Source organism: Echinops telfairi, unplaced genomic scaffold, assembly GCF_000313985.2.
Source record: "Echinops telfairi isolate 266 unplaced genomic scaffold, ASM31398v2 ScPeMD7_2573;HRSCAF=3158, whole genome shotgun sequence".
In the NCBI taxonomy this organism is placed as follows: Eukaryota; Metazoa; Chordata; class Mammalia; order Afrosoricida; family Tenrecidae; genus Echinops; species Echinops telfairi.
This window is the reverse complement of record NW_022106471.1, coordinates 7,034,177-7,047,447: the sequence shown is the minus strand read 5'-3', so window position 1 is coordinate 7,047,447 and position 13,271 is coordinate 7,034,177. Positions and strand designations below refer to the sequence as shown.

Sequence of the window (13,271 nt, the reverse complement as noted above, 5' to 3'; positions counted from 1 at the left end):
TTTGATAGCCGGCCACATGAGCTTTCTTCGCCACATTTACTTATTCACCCATTTGTCTTCAGCGATCATATCATGGAGGTGAGCACACAATGATACGAGTTTTTGTTCTTTGACGCCAGATAACTGATCCCTTCGGCACCTTGTGATCACACAGGCTGATGTGTTCTTCCATGTGGGCCTTGTTGCTTCTGAGCTAGATGGCCGCTTGTTACCTTCAAGCTTTTAAGACCCCTAGACGCTATATCCTTTGATAGCCGGGCCCCATCAGCTTTATACTTCTCTCTTTTTTATTTTTTTCTCAGTTGTCTACAATGTAAGTGGATTACTTTAATAAGAACACCCCCCACCAAAAAAAAAACCACACACACCACCGAACCCATTGTCATCAAGGCGGTTCCCACTCATGGTGACCCTTTGGAACAGGGTAGCACTGCCCCTGTGAGTCTCCAAGACTGAACCCCTTTCTGGGAGTAAAGCGCCCCTTCTTTCTCCCGCAGAGCAACTGGTGGTTTCAAACTACTAGCCATCTGACTCGCCAACATGCTGCCGCCAGGGCTGCCTTTTGTAAGAGTAACAAATGTTTACAGACAATCCACTTGGCGTCAGTGAGGCAAGGCGCCTATCTCAGGCTCTCCCGGAAGCGGTCGCTTCTCCGTGGCTCGGGGCTGGCTCCCGGGTAGCTGCTGGGCAGGGTCGGCTGTCACACCTGCCGTTTGCTCTTTTCCCACCAGGGACCGCACCACCACCGTGGTGAACGTGGAAGGGGACGCCCTGGGCGCGGGCATTCTCCACCACCTGAACCAGAAGGCCGTGCAGATGGAGCAGGAGCTGTGCGAGGTGAAGGTGGACGCCGTCCCCAACAGCAAGTCGGAGGAGGAGACGTCTCCACTGATGGCACACCACAACCCCGCTGGCCCTGTGCCTGGCGCCCCAGAACTGGAGTCCAAGGAGTCGGTCCTGTGATGGGGCCGGGAGTACCCCACCCTGTTAGTCGAGCGGCCGCACCTGGAAGTCCGCCCTCACCAACGTGAACCTCCGCCTGAGCCTTCGCCCACCAACCAGTATGTGGTTGGTTTGGCACTGGACTTCCTAGTGGGGCTGGTTACCGAGGACCAAGACCCTCTGTGACATTGAGTTTGACCCAGGCCCAGCTACAACTGTTTCACCAGGGATCTGTCGGAAATATCCCCTTCAGCAGCCAGACTCCCAGAAACAATGAACTCAAGGAGCTGGTGGGTCAAGCTGGGGGAAAACGCAGGTGTGTTCTTCTCTGTCCCCGGTTGGCTCTGCACCTGCACGGAGGGTGAGCCGGGCAGACCTCGGGGTTCCCGTCACCTCTTGTATCGCCTCCTGAGCGGTAGTAATAGGAAAAACTCCCAAATTCTTAACCTTGGCTGGACATCACTGAGCGGGGACTGGACGTGCATAGGAAGTGGGCTATAACCAGGTAGGGGGTTGGGCTCAGCTTCTGACTCTCAGTTTCTGGGGGCTAGGGCCTGGGGCTGCTGTCCAGATGGGGGAAGTAGGTGTGGGGCACAGGCCATTGGTGTAAGCTCACCAAGAGCTTACACTGTGTAAGCGCTGGGGTCCCAGAGGGCAGGGAATATAGGCCAGCCCTGGGGCCCTGACAACACTGGAGTTTCACCCGTCAGCTCTGATTTGGTGACTGGCCAAAGGGAGGCTTTTGTCTCTTGGTGAGTGGGGGTTGAGGTAGGGTGGTCATCACACTCGACACCTTCATTGACTTATGGGTGCATTCTCTCTGTTCACCTAACCCAGTGGTTCTCAACCTTCCTGACGCCTTGACTCTGTAATACAGTTCCTCATGTTGTGGTGACTCCCCCTCCCCCAACCATAAAATTACTTTCGTTGCTCCTTCCTAACTCTCATTTTGCTACTGTTGTGAATCGGGCAACCCCTGGGAAAGGGTTATTCAACCCCCAAAGGGGTCACGACCCACAGGTTGAAAACCACTGACCTAGGCCTGCCTTAGATGCCACACTGCAGCAACAAAAAATAAACACCCCCCACCCTACCCCATCTAACTGAGGTGGCGGATCCCCACTCCTCAGGACCCCTGGTCTCCACTGATTTCCACAGCACCCACTCTCCTCTTCTGTCATTGTATCCACATCGAAAACTGAGCAAAACGGTCCGCCAGTTGCACGCAGACTGGGTGTTACTCTAGTTTGTGTGTTTGGGGATTTTCCCAATCAAGAAGTTGGTGGGTTTGTGTGTCTGTGGGTGTGACTCACTCAGCAACTCCTGGGGCCTCACTCTCCCCCATTTGTAAAATGGGGCTCATGTCACCTGCCTCCGACCGACCTCACAGGGAGAAGGTGGGGCACACTGCAGGAGCCCGTGCAGGCGGCCACCTCGTTGCGTGCGTATCCAGTGCCAACACCCAGCTGCCTTCTTCCACAGAGGCCCCGTGCCCACGGGAGATGGCTTGAACGAGCAGGACTCGGTCCTCCGTGCCCACTGGCACACTTCTCTCACGCTGCCAGCTCTGTAGCATCAGACATAGACCCTCCAGATGATCAAGTACGTACTTAATGCGCTCACCACCTTCCTGTTTGTGGGTGCCAGACCTTTCCGTGACTCCTCCCACGCTGCAGGCACTGCTTCCTGCCCGCCCCCCAGCCATGAAAGACCTGATGTCCCAGCCTCGTTCACCCCAGGCCACCCAGGCATTACAGAAGAGCACATCTAGTTGAATGGGTGGCACTGGCTCTCAGTGCGAAAGCCGGAGGTCTGTCCCTGAGCAGAGCGGCTGGGGAGAAGCCCTGTCCCCAGGGACAAATGCCCAGCCCTCTTGAAACCAGCTAAGCCACTCCAGGGCCCCCCACCTCCCCAGTACGCAGGCGGGCATGGGTGGAGAGCGGCCTGGAATCACTGGCGCTCGGCCTAGGCCTTGTTGTGAACACCCTTCTGTGATCAACGTTTGGCTTCGTTCCCAAAGGGCAAGTGAGCCTTCGGTGTCACTCAGCTTCGGGGAACCACCTCTGCCTGGAGAGAGTTGGCGCCTCCTCAGGCGAGTTTGCGTGTGGAGAGAAAATCGGCCTGAGGTGGGACCACAGCCTCCTGGTTTCCCCAGGTTGAAAGGGCAATGGGGTCTGAGGAGGACAGAGCCTCACCAATACTAGAGCTGGGGCAGTCGGCCCCCTGCTCTCTTGGAAGCAAGAAGAGGCTCCCCACCCCGCGTTTTGGGGGAGCCACAGCCAAGAGAGAAGTCACTAGGCTGGGAATCACCCAGCTGGGGAAACCCCATTGCTGGTTGTCTGAACACGTCTCCCCTGCTAGTCTCCTCCCAACATGTCATCAATGCTGTCCAAACACTGTTCATTTCTGCCCGCTTTGTATGTGTGATACTTGCCTTAAAACATAGCTAAGTCCTCCAAAAAACACTAATACAGTATTTCTACTGGGCTCTGCATAGCTCCTTTATTTTTTTTAACTGTGTTCAGAAGAGAGATTCACCGATGTAACTGTTGATCTTCCAAGCATGGCCTGAGATGACTGAATTTTTCCCCCTTCTTTCAGCACTGGCCCCTGAAGCAGGTGGGCATGCCAAGGTGGCCCAGGCTGCAGCTGGGCATCGCAGGTGCATCTCTGGCAGCCAGCTGGAGGCTAGGGAGCATCGTGTGGCCCATGGGCCCCTCACACAGTAGCAGGGCTCTTGCAAAATGTATGCCCTTTTCCACACAGCTCCGTGAAGTCATGTCTGGTCACGACAACTCAGGTCAGCAGGCTATAACTGAGTACTCACTGTCCGCCGAGAGCCAAGATGGAGCAACAGAGTATGCCTCAGGCCACACATGACTGGGTAAGTCCCTGAGGACAACAGCTGCCCATGAGACTACCCATCACCGCCACCACACCCTGACCATTCTTAGATGTGGCTCTGTTGGCAGTGATGCCACGTTTCAGCACAGTTAGGGGCCCTCAAGGCTTTTAGAGTGAAGGGACCCAGTACACTCAAACCGAACCCTCGGATCCCAGACCCTGGGGCCTCGGAAGAAAAGCCAGTTCTGACCAGCTCTCACGTACGCGGGGAACCAGCTTTCAGTTGTGTGCAAAGTATGAAGCGTTTATGCAGGCAAGAGAGGCTGCTGGTGGCAGTTTGACTACCTAGTCTCTAAATTGCCTCGATTCACGTTTGTGGGGAGTGTGCGGAGGTTGGGATTAGTACTCGATGACAACTTTTCAGGGTGGCCAAATCCAGGTGAAATTCCACACACACAGGTGCCCAGGTCAGGTCACATGAACCCGCTCCGAGGAACACCCGTGACCGGCCCAGCCGTGTAGCAAACAGCAGGAACTGTCTGGGCCCCAGGGCAGCTCAACCCCATTTACTGTGACCCTGGTTCCATGCCTCAGTGGGCCCATTTTTTAAACAGGGTGAATCATTGTTAGGTGCCATCTAATCGGTTCTAACCCCTAGTGACCCTGTGCAGAGTGGAACAAAACATCACCGGTCCTGCGTCACCCTCTACCCTCACAATGACTGTTTGAGCCCATTGTTGCAGCCACTGGGTCAGTCCACCCCACGAGAGGTCTTCCTCCTTTTCGCTGACCTCCCACCCAGCATGACGTCCTTCTGGTGTCTCTCCTAATGGGATTTCCAAAGCACATGAGAGGAAGTCTGGCCCTCCTCGCTTCTAAGGGGAATTCTGGCACTACTTCCTCTAAGACCGATGTCTGTTCTGTATGTCTGATAAACATTACTGCGCTGGCAGCATTCAGCAGCTGGGAGACCCTTGGGGGAGTGGGAGTGGCTTTTGGCACAGGGCTGCGTCCAGGACAAGCTCAGACTCTGACTCTCCTGCCCACTGATGACCATGTCCACTGTTGTGTAACTTCAGTCCAATGGTGCCCACTAGCAGGGCTAGTCCAAGGCATGGCACCAGTGACGAGAAAAAGGACTCTGGGGAAACCCTGGCCCATCACATGCCCTTGTTCTGCTTCCGAAATGCAAGGGCGGGGAAATGATGGAGACACATCCATCTGAGGGATCCCAGCCACCACGACCATCTGCAAAGGCGAAACCCAGTTAACTTAAAAAAAAAAAGTTTTATTGGCATATAGTTCACAAACTCCATATCACAATTCAATAGCTCAATCATATTAAGATTTTAGAACATTGTCTTCTTTCTTGTACTCATTATTATTCCCTACTTCTCCCCAAACCTCCCCTACCATACCCCTAAGAAACCATTCATCTCTATTGATTTACTTATCCCAGATTTCATATGCAGAAAAACATTACTCCTCTCTGCCCCCCCACCCCCCAAAAAAAGACCAAACAGACCTCAATTGAAGAGAAAACTAGAACAGGCGCGGCCGCCTCACCGTCTGGGCTGGCCATGGGCAGCTGTGAGGGTCACGATTGGGGGTTAGGTGAGGGGCAGCGGAACGAGCTGGAGGCTCTGGAGTCCATGGACCCTAACTCCTGCACAGCCGTATCAGAAACCCCACCCAGTTTCAGCAGTCCTGTGACATCCGAGGCCGGGGCCAAATGACAGCTGTCCAGAGCACAGTCAAGTTTACATCCCGTGAAAACTACCCAGATGATGCTCTCTTTACGGACGATTCTCACAGGAGAATCTGGCAGAAAATGATGTTTCAAACATTTTAAAATTCCTGATAGTACAGGCAGAAGGAATCCTTGGCATGGTAATGATCTTTAGTATCAGCTGTGCAAGAAAAATGAAATGAAATAGTAGATCAAATAAAAAGTAGACGAGAAGCAAAGAAACAAAAAGAAGCCGAAAAGCAACTATTTCATGGCACTCCTGTTCCAATCGAGAATTTCTTAAGTTGGAAAGCCAAATTTGATGCAGAACTCTTGGAAATGAAAAAGAAATGAATGGAAAAGGAGGGGCCAGCAGGAAAAAAATTAATTAAGTGGGAAACAACTACTTGAACCCGATCACAATCTTGACACATCTGCTATCCAGTTCTTGGAGGATGCTGGAAATTAATGTGGACGTAGGTGAGTCTTTGTTCCAGGAAACGGGTGATTTGGAGCTGAAAGAAGATGAGGACGATCCAGACTCTCCTCCTGCTGATACGGAGAGTGACACAACCGACAAGGACGGCCCTCTGCACAGGTGCGCCGGCCACCGCACCTGTGCTGTACCAGAGGGCTGTGCTTTTCCTTCCTGTTTTCTAAGAAAAAGTCACTTTCAGGAGAATATGCTTCTGATAACTTTCATCACTGAACTTAATCTGACTATGAAATTTAAAAAAAAAAGAACTAGAACAAATCTTAAAAGGGTCAAAAGGGCTATCAAATGATAATTTACAACAAAAACCAATTGGCTGAAGATCTTGATGACCCTACCTAATTGAGAGTCACGGTTGAACTGTGAAGATGACCCCCGCTTTTTGAAATTTTACCTCATTCTCTTGGTGGTTGCCCATAAGTTTATCTGACCGCGATCAGTGCCACAAGACAACAGGACTGCCCCATCCGGCCTCAGGCTGCAGTTTCATGGTGGAGTCACAGAGGGGTCAAGTTGGCCAGCCTGCCTTCAGCATTGGACCTTGTACAGGGCCAAGGTTGTGAAGGGCTCAATGGGTACATCAGACCAGCAGTGAGGAAGGATGCAGACACAGGCTGACCCACTGGGAGGGGAGATGCAGGGGTCTGGTCCGGTGGTCTGAGAAGCAGTCTCCTTTTGTGACAGGATCGGTAAGACAGATTCCAAAATACAAGGTCCTGCAATTCCCTGGATGGTTTCAGGGCAAGATGGAGGGCGAAGTACGACAGTCACTTCCCTGGTGGATGCTCCAGATGGGATAGGAGGCAGCCCGTGAGTGTGGAGGACTTGTGACTGATGGTGGGACCAACACTGCAGACCCCTTAGGAGATGGCTCGTGGGGGGCTGGACACAGGAGATTCACCCTGGGGAACTCTCCCGGCTGCCATGTGCTGCCTAAGGAGCAATCTGAACGTGAGAGAGGGCCGGGCTGGAGTTGAGCCTGGAGCTCCACAGGAGGCTGAGATGGCCCTCGGGATTCGAGGGTGCTTTAGAACAGGTGGGCTTGCCTCAGGGCCCATACCGCCCCCCCAAGCTGCCTTTAGGGGGAAAAGAAAACTAGGTGTAAAGCCTGGGAGGGTACATCCTTCTGTGGAAAAAACAGCCTCCGGGTTGTCTCAAGGTTGCAGCCATCACCTAATTCCAGAATAGCTTCACCTCACCAAGAAACCTAGCTCCAATAGCAGCCTGCCCTCCCTGCCCTCTCGTCAATCAGTGATCTTCTTGTCTCCGAGGCTTTGCCTGTCCTGCCTATCCTGAGCATATTGTGTGATCTTGACCTTAGTATAGGAGTCCTGAAGGAGTGGGTAAGCATTGGGCTGTTAACCACAAAGTCAGCAGTTCAAACCTACCAGCCACTCTTGGGGAGGAAGAAGGGGCATTCTACTCCCATAAAGAACCCACAGGAGCGGTTCTAGCCTGTCCTATAGTGTTGCTATGAGTCAGAAAAGACCCAATGGCAGTGGTTTTTTTAAATTACCTTGGTAGATAACCACCCAGATAAAGAGAATTAGTGCCTCATCCCACACCGTACACACACACTCAGAGAAAGCTCTAAGATTCTATCATCAAATGCAGGTTCAATCGTTTCAGCCTGTTCTACATCGGTTTGGAAAAGCACTTCTTTTACCTCTAAAGCTAAACCTGTGCTCAGGAGAAGGAGGGTAAAAAGAGGAGCTGATGCTAAGGCTTAAAATAGAATGTAAATGTTTAGAAAATAATGGTGGCAACATATGTACAAATATGCTTGATACAATGGATAGATGGATTATTATAAGAGCTATAAGAGCCCCCAATAAAATGATCTTTTAATTAAAAAAAGGGCAAAAGGGGAGAAAAGTGGTCTGGGTCCAAAGTCAGTCATTCTGTTAACACCAGGCTGGACTCATACTGCGATTCCTTTGCTCATCTTCGTATTCTGTGTGAAGAACATGCCCCGGAGGTGTGCAGTGTGCAGCCTGCCATGCTGTACGTGGCGGGGTGGACTCTGGAAAGAAGCTCCCGTTGACAGGTTTCACATGCACACACATGAGTTCTTTGAAGAGCGACTCCTACCAAGTCACAGCTTTCCTGTCTCAAACCATGCGCTATCTTCGTTCTGTTCACCAGGGACTGCCTCTTCTCTTACCCCGTGTACCCGTTCTGCACAAGCACAGTGTCGCGTTCTTCTAAATGTTATCCAAGTTGCGATCCCCACCGTCACATGCCTTGGATAGTCAGTGAAACACAGGTAACTATCGTTCTGGGTCTCTGCCTTCAGCCAAGGTCCGTCTGATGTCAGCAGTGATAGCACTTGTTGCACATCCTCTTCTGAAAGAGGCTCCAATGTCTGGCAGCTCCTTGTTACTACACTTGCAACCATTGTTGAACGATATTTGGTGACATTTTACTGGTATGTGACATTAATTTGTTCAATCATTTCTTCATTGAGTTGGATCACCTTTCTTGGGAATGGGCACAAATATGGATCTCGTCCAGTCAATTGGCCACAGGTAGCTATCTTTCAAAATTCCTGGCACAGACAAGTGCTTCTGGCAGTTTGTTGGAAAATATCCATCCATTGGTATTTTGTCATTTTGAGGACTAAGGTGCTCCTGATCCGAGCCTTGGTATTTTCCATCGCCTCATTTGTATGCAGAAGCTGGACACGGAATAAGGAGGCCTGAAGAATCCTCAGTGTCAGAAATATGGAATATACCATGGGCTCCCCGATGAATAAAAAGATCTGTCTCAGAAGAAATATCGCCAGAATGCTCCTTAGAAGCGACGCTGGCGATCTCTTCACACATACTCTGGGTGTGTTACCAAGAGAGACCAACATCTGGAGAAAGACATCACATTTGGTCAACAGTCACTGAAAGAGGTTCAGTGAGATGGACGGTGGCTGCAACAATGGGCTCAGGCAGAGCAATGGGTGTGACGATGGTACAGCACCGCAGGGTTTGGTTCAAGGAGGTTCACTGCACAGGAATCTGAGTTCAAATGACTTGCTCCACTCCTCACGATCCTCCATAGCTCGTAGTGAAGACCAACCCTCTTCCCGCTTCTGCTTTTCACACCCAGCGGGACAACGGTCACAATTAACCCTGCTAACAATCCCTCAAACTGAGTCATATAGTCCCATCAACATGTTCCCCCACCTTCCTGCCCAGACCCGTCAGAAAAGCAAGCGCGGTTTGATGGGATTGATAAAGGCTATTATGGCTAGAAGAGCCATATGAAATAATTCGCTGTATTGTAGTCTTTTAACCCTGATGGTGGTTGCATGCACTTTTTTTTTTTTTGCTTTGTGATCATTCCATTTTGTGCTACACTTAGGCTTTATGTACTTTTTAACTTTTCTTACATACTGCAGAGGAGAAATGAAGGGGTGGGGGTGGCCAAGACCCAGCGTATGATCTCCCTCTAGCGGTTATTTTGAGTGGTCATGTCTTTTCTCAGGTGTCTGTGACCATCAGAAATTCTCTTGTGCCTTGGTCACCTGCAGAGGGCGCCAGCTCGCTATGGCACGTGGGCCAAATCCAGCCTGCTTTTCTGTGTCCACAGCACCGATCCTGCAGATTAGTGCTGTGTGCCACGGGGAGCAGGCCTGGGCAGCCTCTCCACCCATCCAGGATCAACTCGCCCATCAAGCACAGTAGCCACAGTGTCTAGGGCCCACGATAATGTTTTAGCATTTTTTAAGTCAGAAGGAAACAGATGCGTATAACCCATCTTGGGTTGCATTTCACTTTGTACCAACATCGTCAGAAAATACAATTTCTGCTCGTTTTATTTGTAGTGGAGGAAGGGGCCCACAGAGCCACATGCAGCCTTGGTTCCAGACCCCCCTCTGCTCTCAAGTGTTCTTATTTGTGGAAAATTCCCATTATCTTTCTATTCCATTTTCCATGAACTTTTTTGAAGCCCCTTCCTATATCTCAGGTGAAAATGCAAATTCTCAGGAGGGTAGAACCTGAACCTGAACGAAGCGGTTCCACGTCCTGCTTCCTTCCGAGGTCCTGGCCTCAGGCCAGGTGTGGCAGCCCATTAGGGCTTTCTCTCCAGGTCTTCAAGGGTCAGGTCTGTCTCTCACTGCTGCTGGCCCCAGGTCCCCTGCCTGACTGGAAACGAGTGAAGACAATGGGAAAGGGCAGCTGGAAGTTGAAGGAAAGGGTCTCTTCTCTTTGACCGCAGTTCAAGGACAGGATGCCTTGTAGGTGAGCGGCTCCCACCACACTCCTCTGATCAGAGATATGAGGTACATCTATTGTGTGCCAGGCCAGGGGAGGGTTCACAGAGGGGAAACTTGATATGTGGCTCCTTTGTTGCTTATGATGAAATCATCTCATAAGGTGACCAGACGTCCCGCTTTTGGCGGGACAGTCCCAATTTTTAACAATTTGTCTCGCGTCCTGCGGCATTTTGAAAAAGTCCCGATTTTTGGAAAGAGTGCACGACAAGCTAGGGTATACGGTTTTCGGCTGCCATGTGGCTATTTCGCCAGGACATGAGTTTTATCAATGGTGTCCTGCTTTACCAATGTTAAAATATGGTCACCCTGGATATAAAGTCTTCCTATGTTGCCAGATTAACTTTGCCCCATACCATTTCCATCGGCGTGGCAGCAGTGACTTGCAACAGAGTACAGCATCATACATCACGGAGGAAACTGCCAGCGGGCCCCGGAGGCGGCAACCATTCTTTGACCCTTAAGAGAAACAACTTAGAACAAAGAAATCTCTAAATTGAGGGGGACCTGTAGGGTGATTCTTAGACTTAGGGAGCCACCTTGTGGCTGAGGGTCAAAAAGTGAGGTCTTTCTAAACTTCCAACTGGTTCCCTCTGATCCAACCCTCTGCTGAGAATCTGCATTTCCACCTCAGATCTATGGAATCATAAATTATAATTGCACAAGATCACCAGGTGATTCTTATATTCTTATCATATATTATGCACATATTATATATACACATAAGAATCACCTGGAGAGTCTAGAACACTCACCTGGTTGAAGGTTTATTTTGTTGCTCCTGTTCTAGTTGTTGAGGATGCTGCTGTGTACTAAAGTTTTGGTATGTTGTGTTCTTGTTTTCATTTGCTTCAATGTCATCCTTGTTTGATGTATTACCCCATTGTTTTCAGGTGGTATGTTGTTCAGGGTCCATTCCGTTGATTTTTTTGCCCTTATTCTTTCTATTGTTGATTTCTAGTTTTTATAACATTATGGTCTGAGGAAATGGGCTGTTGAATCTCAATGTTTTTTAATTGATTAAGGCCTAACGTGATGTATTCTAGGGTATGTGCCCTGTGTCCTGGAGAAGAATGTGCTGCTGTTGGGTGGAGTGCTCTGTATGTCTAGGATGTTGGATTGGTTGATTGTATTGTTTAGTTCTGTGTCTTTATTGGGCTTCATTCTTGATGATCTGTCTAATTCCAACCTCCTACGAACTTTTAGAAGCCTACATGTCTAGGTAAATAGTTACAGTAGCAGACAGTCTCATCCTTCTCCTTTGGGGCAGCTGGTGGGTTTGAACCGATGACCTTTTAATTATCCACCCCAAGCTCAACACACTGTGTCACCAGGGCTCCTTTTTGAAGATAGAGCCAACACGTTTCCCTGACAGATTGGATGTGACGTGAGATGAAAAGAAATCTAGAATGACAGGTTTGGGGCCCGAGCAAAAGTGTATTTGGTGGGTGGTAATTAAGGGCTTCCTAAACCTACTGTTAGGATGTATCTCATAAAGTTGTTTTAGGAGGAAAAAAATGTTTAATTAAGATTGTGGCTGTCTTTTGCTCCCACACAATTTGCATAACTCTTTGTTTTAGTACACATATTCCATCTTCTTTATAAAAATGTGCTTCAGTTTTAACAAGTAGCTTTGAACGTCACAGACAGTACATTTAAGCATCTAGAGTGAAGGCAGCCGCTGTGCTTAAGGTACGCAAGGACCGTTCTTCATAACAGGAACAGGACTCGCTTGCGGATTTACTATTCATGTTCTCTCTGCTGTGCAAATTAGCAGCAATTATATATAATTCACACACACCCGTCATTCACCATCCAGGCTTTCGGCAACCTCAGCCACCTGGAATACAGGTAGGAATTCCCAAACTATCTTCAGACGCTTAAGTGATACGTCTAAAATTGAGGTTAGTATAAAAATAGGCTTAATTATGTAATCCAATCCAATAAATGGTTGTTGAGTGCCTGCTGTATACCAGGCACATTGAGCTGCTTCGGTGAGGAGTGTGGAGAGTGAGGACAGAAGGTGGATTCCAGCCACAGGGAAGAAGGGATGCAGACAGGTTGTTGAGCCAGAAGGCAGGAACACCTCAGAGGTGTCAATTAGCACTAAAAAATAAAAACAACCTCACTGCCCTCCAGTAACTCTGACTCATAATGACCCCATAGGACCGTAGAGAACTGCCCTTGTGGGTTTCCAAGTCTAAATCTTCATGGAGTAGAAAGCCTCATTTTTCTCTTGTGAAGCAGCTGACAGTTTTGAACCCAATGTATAACCTACTAATTACACCAAATAATTAAATAGCCCTGTGTTAGGTATTCACCAAGACAGTGCTTAAATTTTCATAAAAATTATTCTAAGAAAACTTTTTAAAAAATCAAGATATTTACTAGCATAATTTCCTATGATAGGGAATAATAGTACATGAGACTTTAAAATGTTTAATCAAAACAATATTTGACTTAAAGGTATCCACTTAAAGGGTCAGTTTTCAGCCATTTCAGTGATTACTTAAATCCAGACTGGCATTTCCCTAAGAATTAGCAGGAAGAGGCCATGAATGCGCTCACCCATCACTGTCATCAAGTCCACTGAGACCATAGCCACCCTCCATGGGGTTTCTGAGTCTCAATAGTTACAGCAGCAGACCACAATTGAAACAAAAGCAAGTCCGCTGCCATCCATTCCATTGTAACTCGTGTTGTTGTTAGGGGCCGGCGAGTCAGTTCCAACTCACAGTGACCCTGCGAACAACGGAACGGAACTCCGCCCACTCCTGCACCATCCTCACGATTGTCTTACTCCGCCCACTCCTGCACCATCCTCACGATTGTCTTACTCCGCCCGCTCGTGCACCATCCTCACGGTGGTTCTTACTCCGCCCGCTCGTGCACCATCCTCACGGTGGTTCTTACTCCGCCCGCTCCTGCACCATCCTCACGGTGGTTCTTACTCCGCCCGCTCCTGCACCATCCTCACGGTTGTTCTTACTCCGCCC

General features: G+C 49.5%; 1 protein-coding gene and 1 pseudogene across 3 annotated transcripts in view; both read left to right on the top strand.

The window, feature by feature from the left end:
* Positions 1–1,388, top strand: part of SLC1A4 (solute carrier family 1 member 4) — an 85,660-nt gene extending 84,272 nt beyond the window's left edge. For all 3 annotated transcript variants that reach the window (XM_045294144.1, XM_004710176.2, XM_045294145.1), the window contains exon 8: positions 732–1,388. In XM_045294144.1, coding sequence (XP_045150079.1) covers positions 732–963 — 232 coding nt within the window. In that variant the 3' untranslated portion in view covers positions 964–1,388. The remainder of the gene's footprint in view (positions 1–731) is intronic.
* Positions 1,389–5,366: 3,978 nt separating this feature from the next.
* The window catches only part of LOC101640825, an 18,541-nt pseudogene continuing 10,636 nt past the window's right edge, over positions 5,367–13,271 (top strand).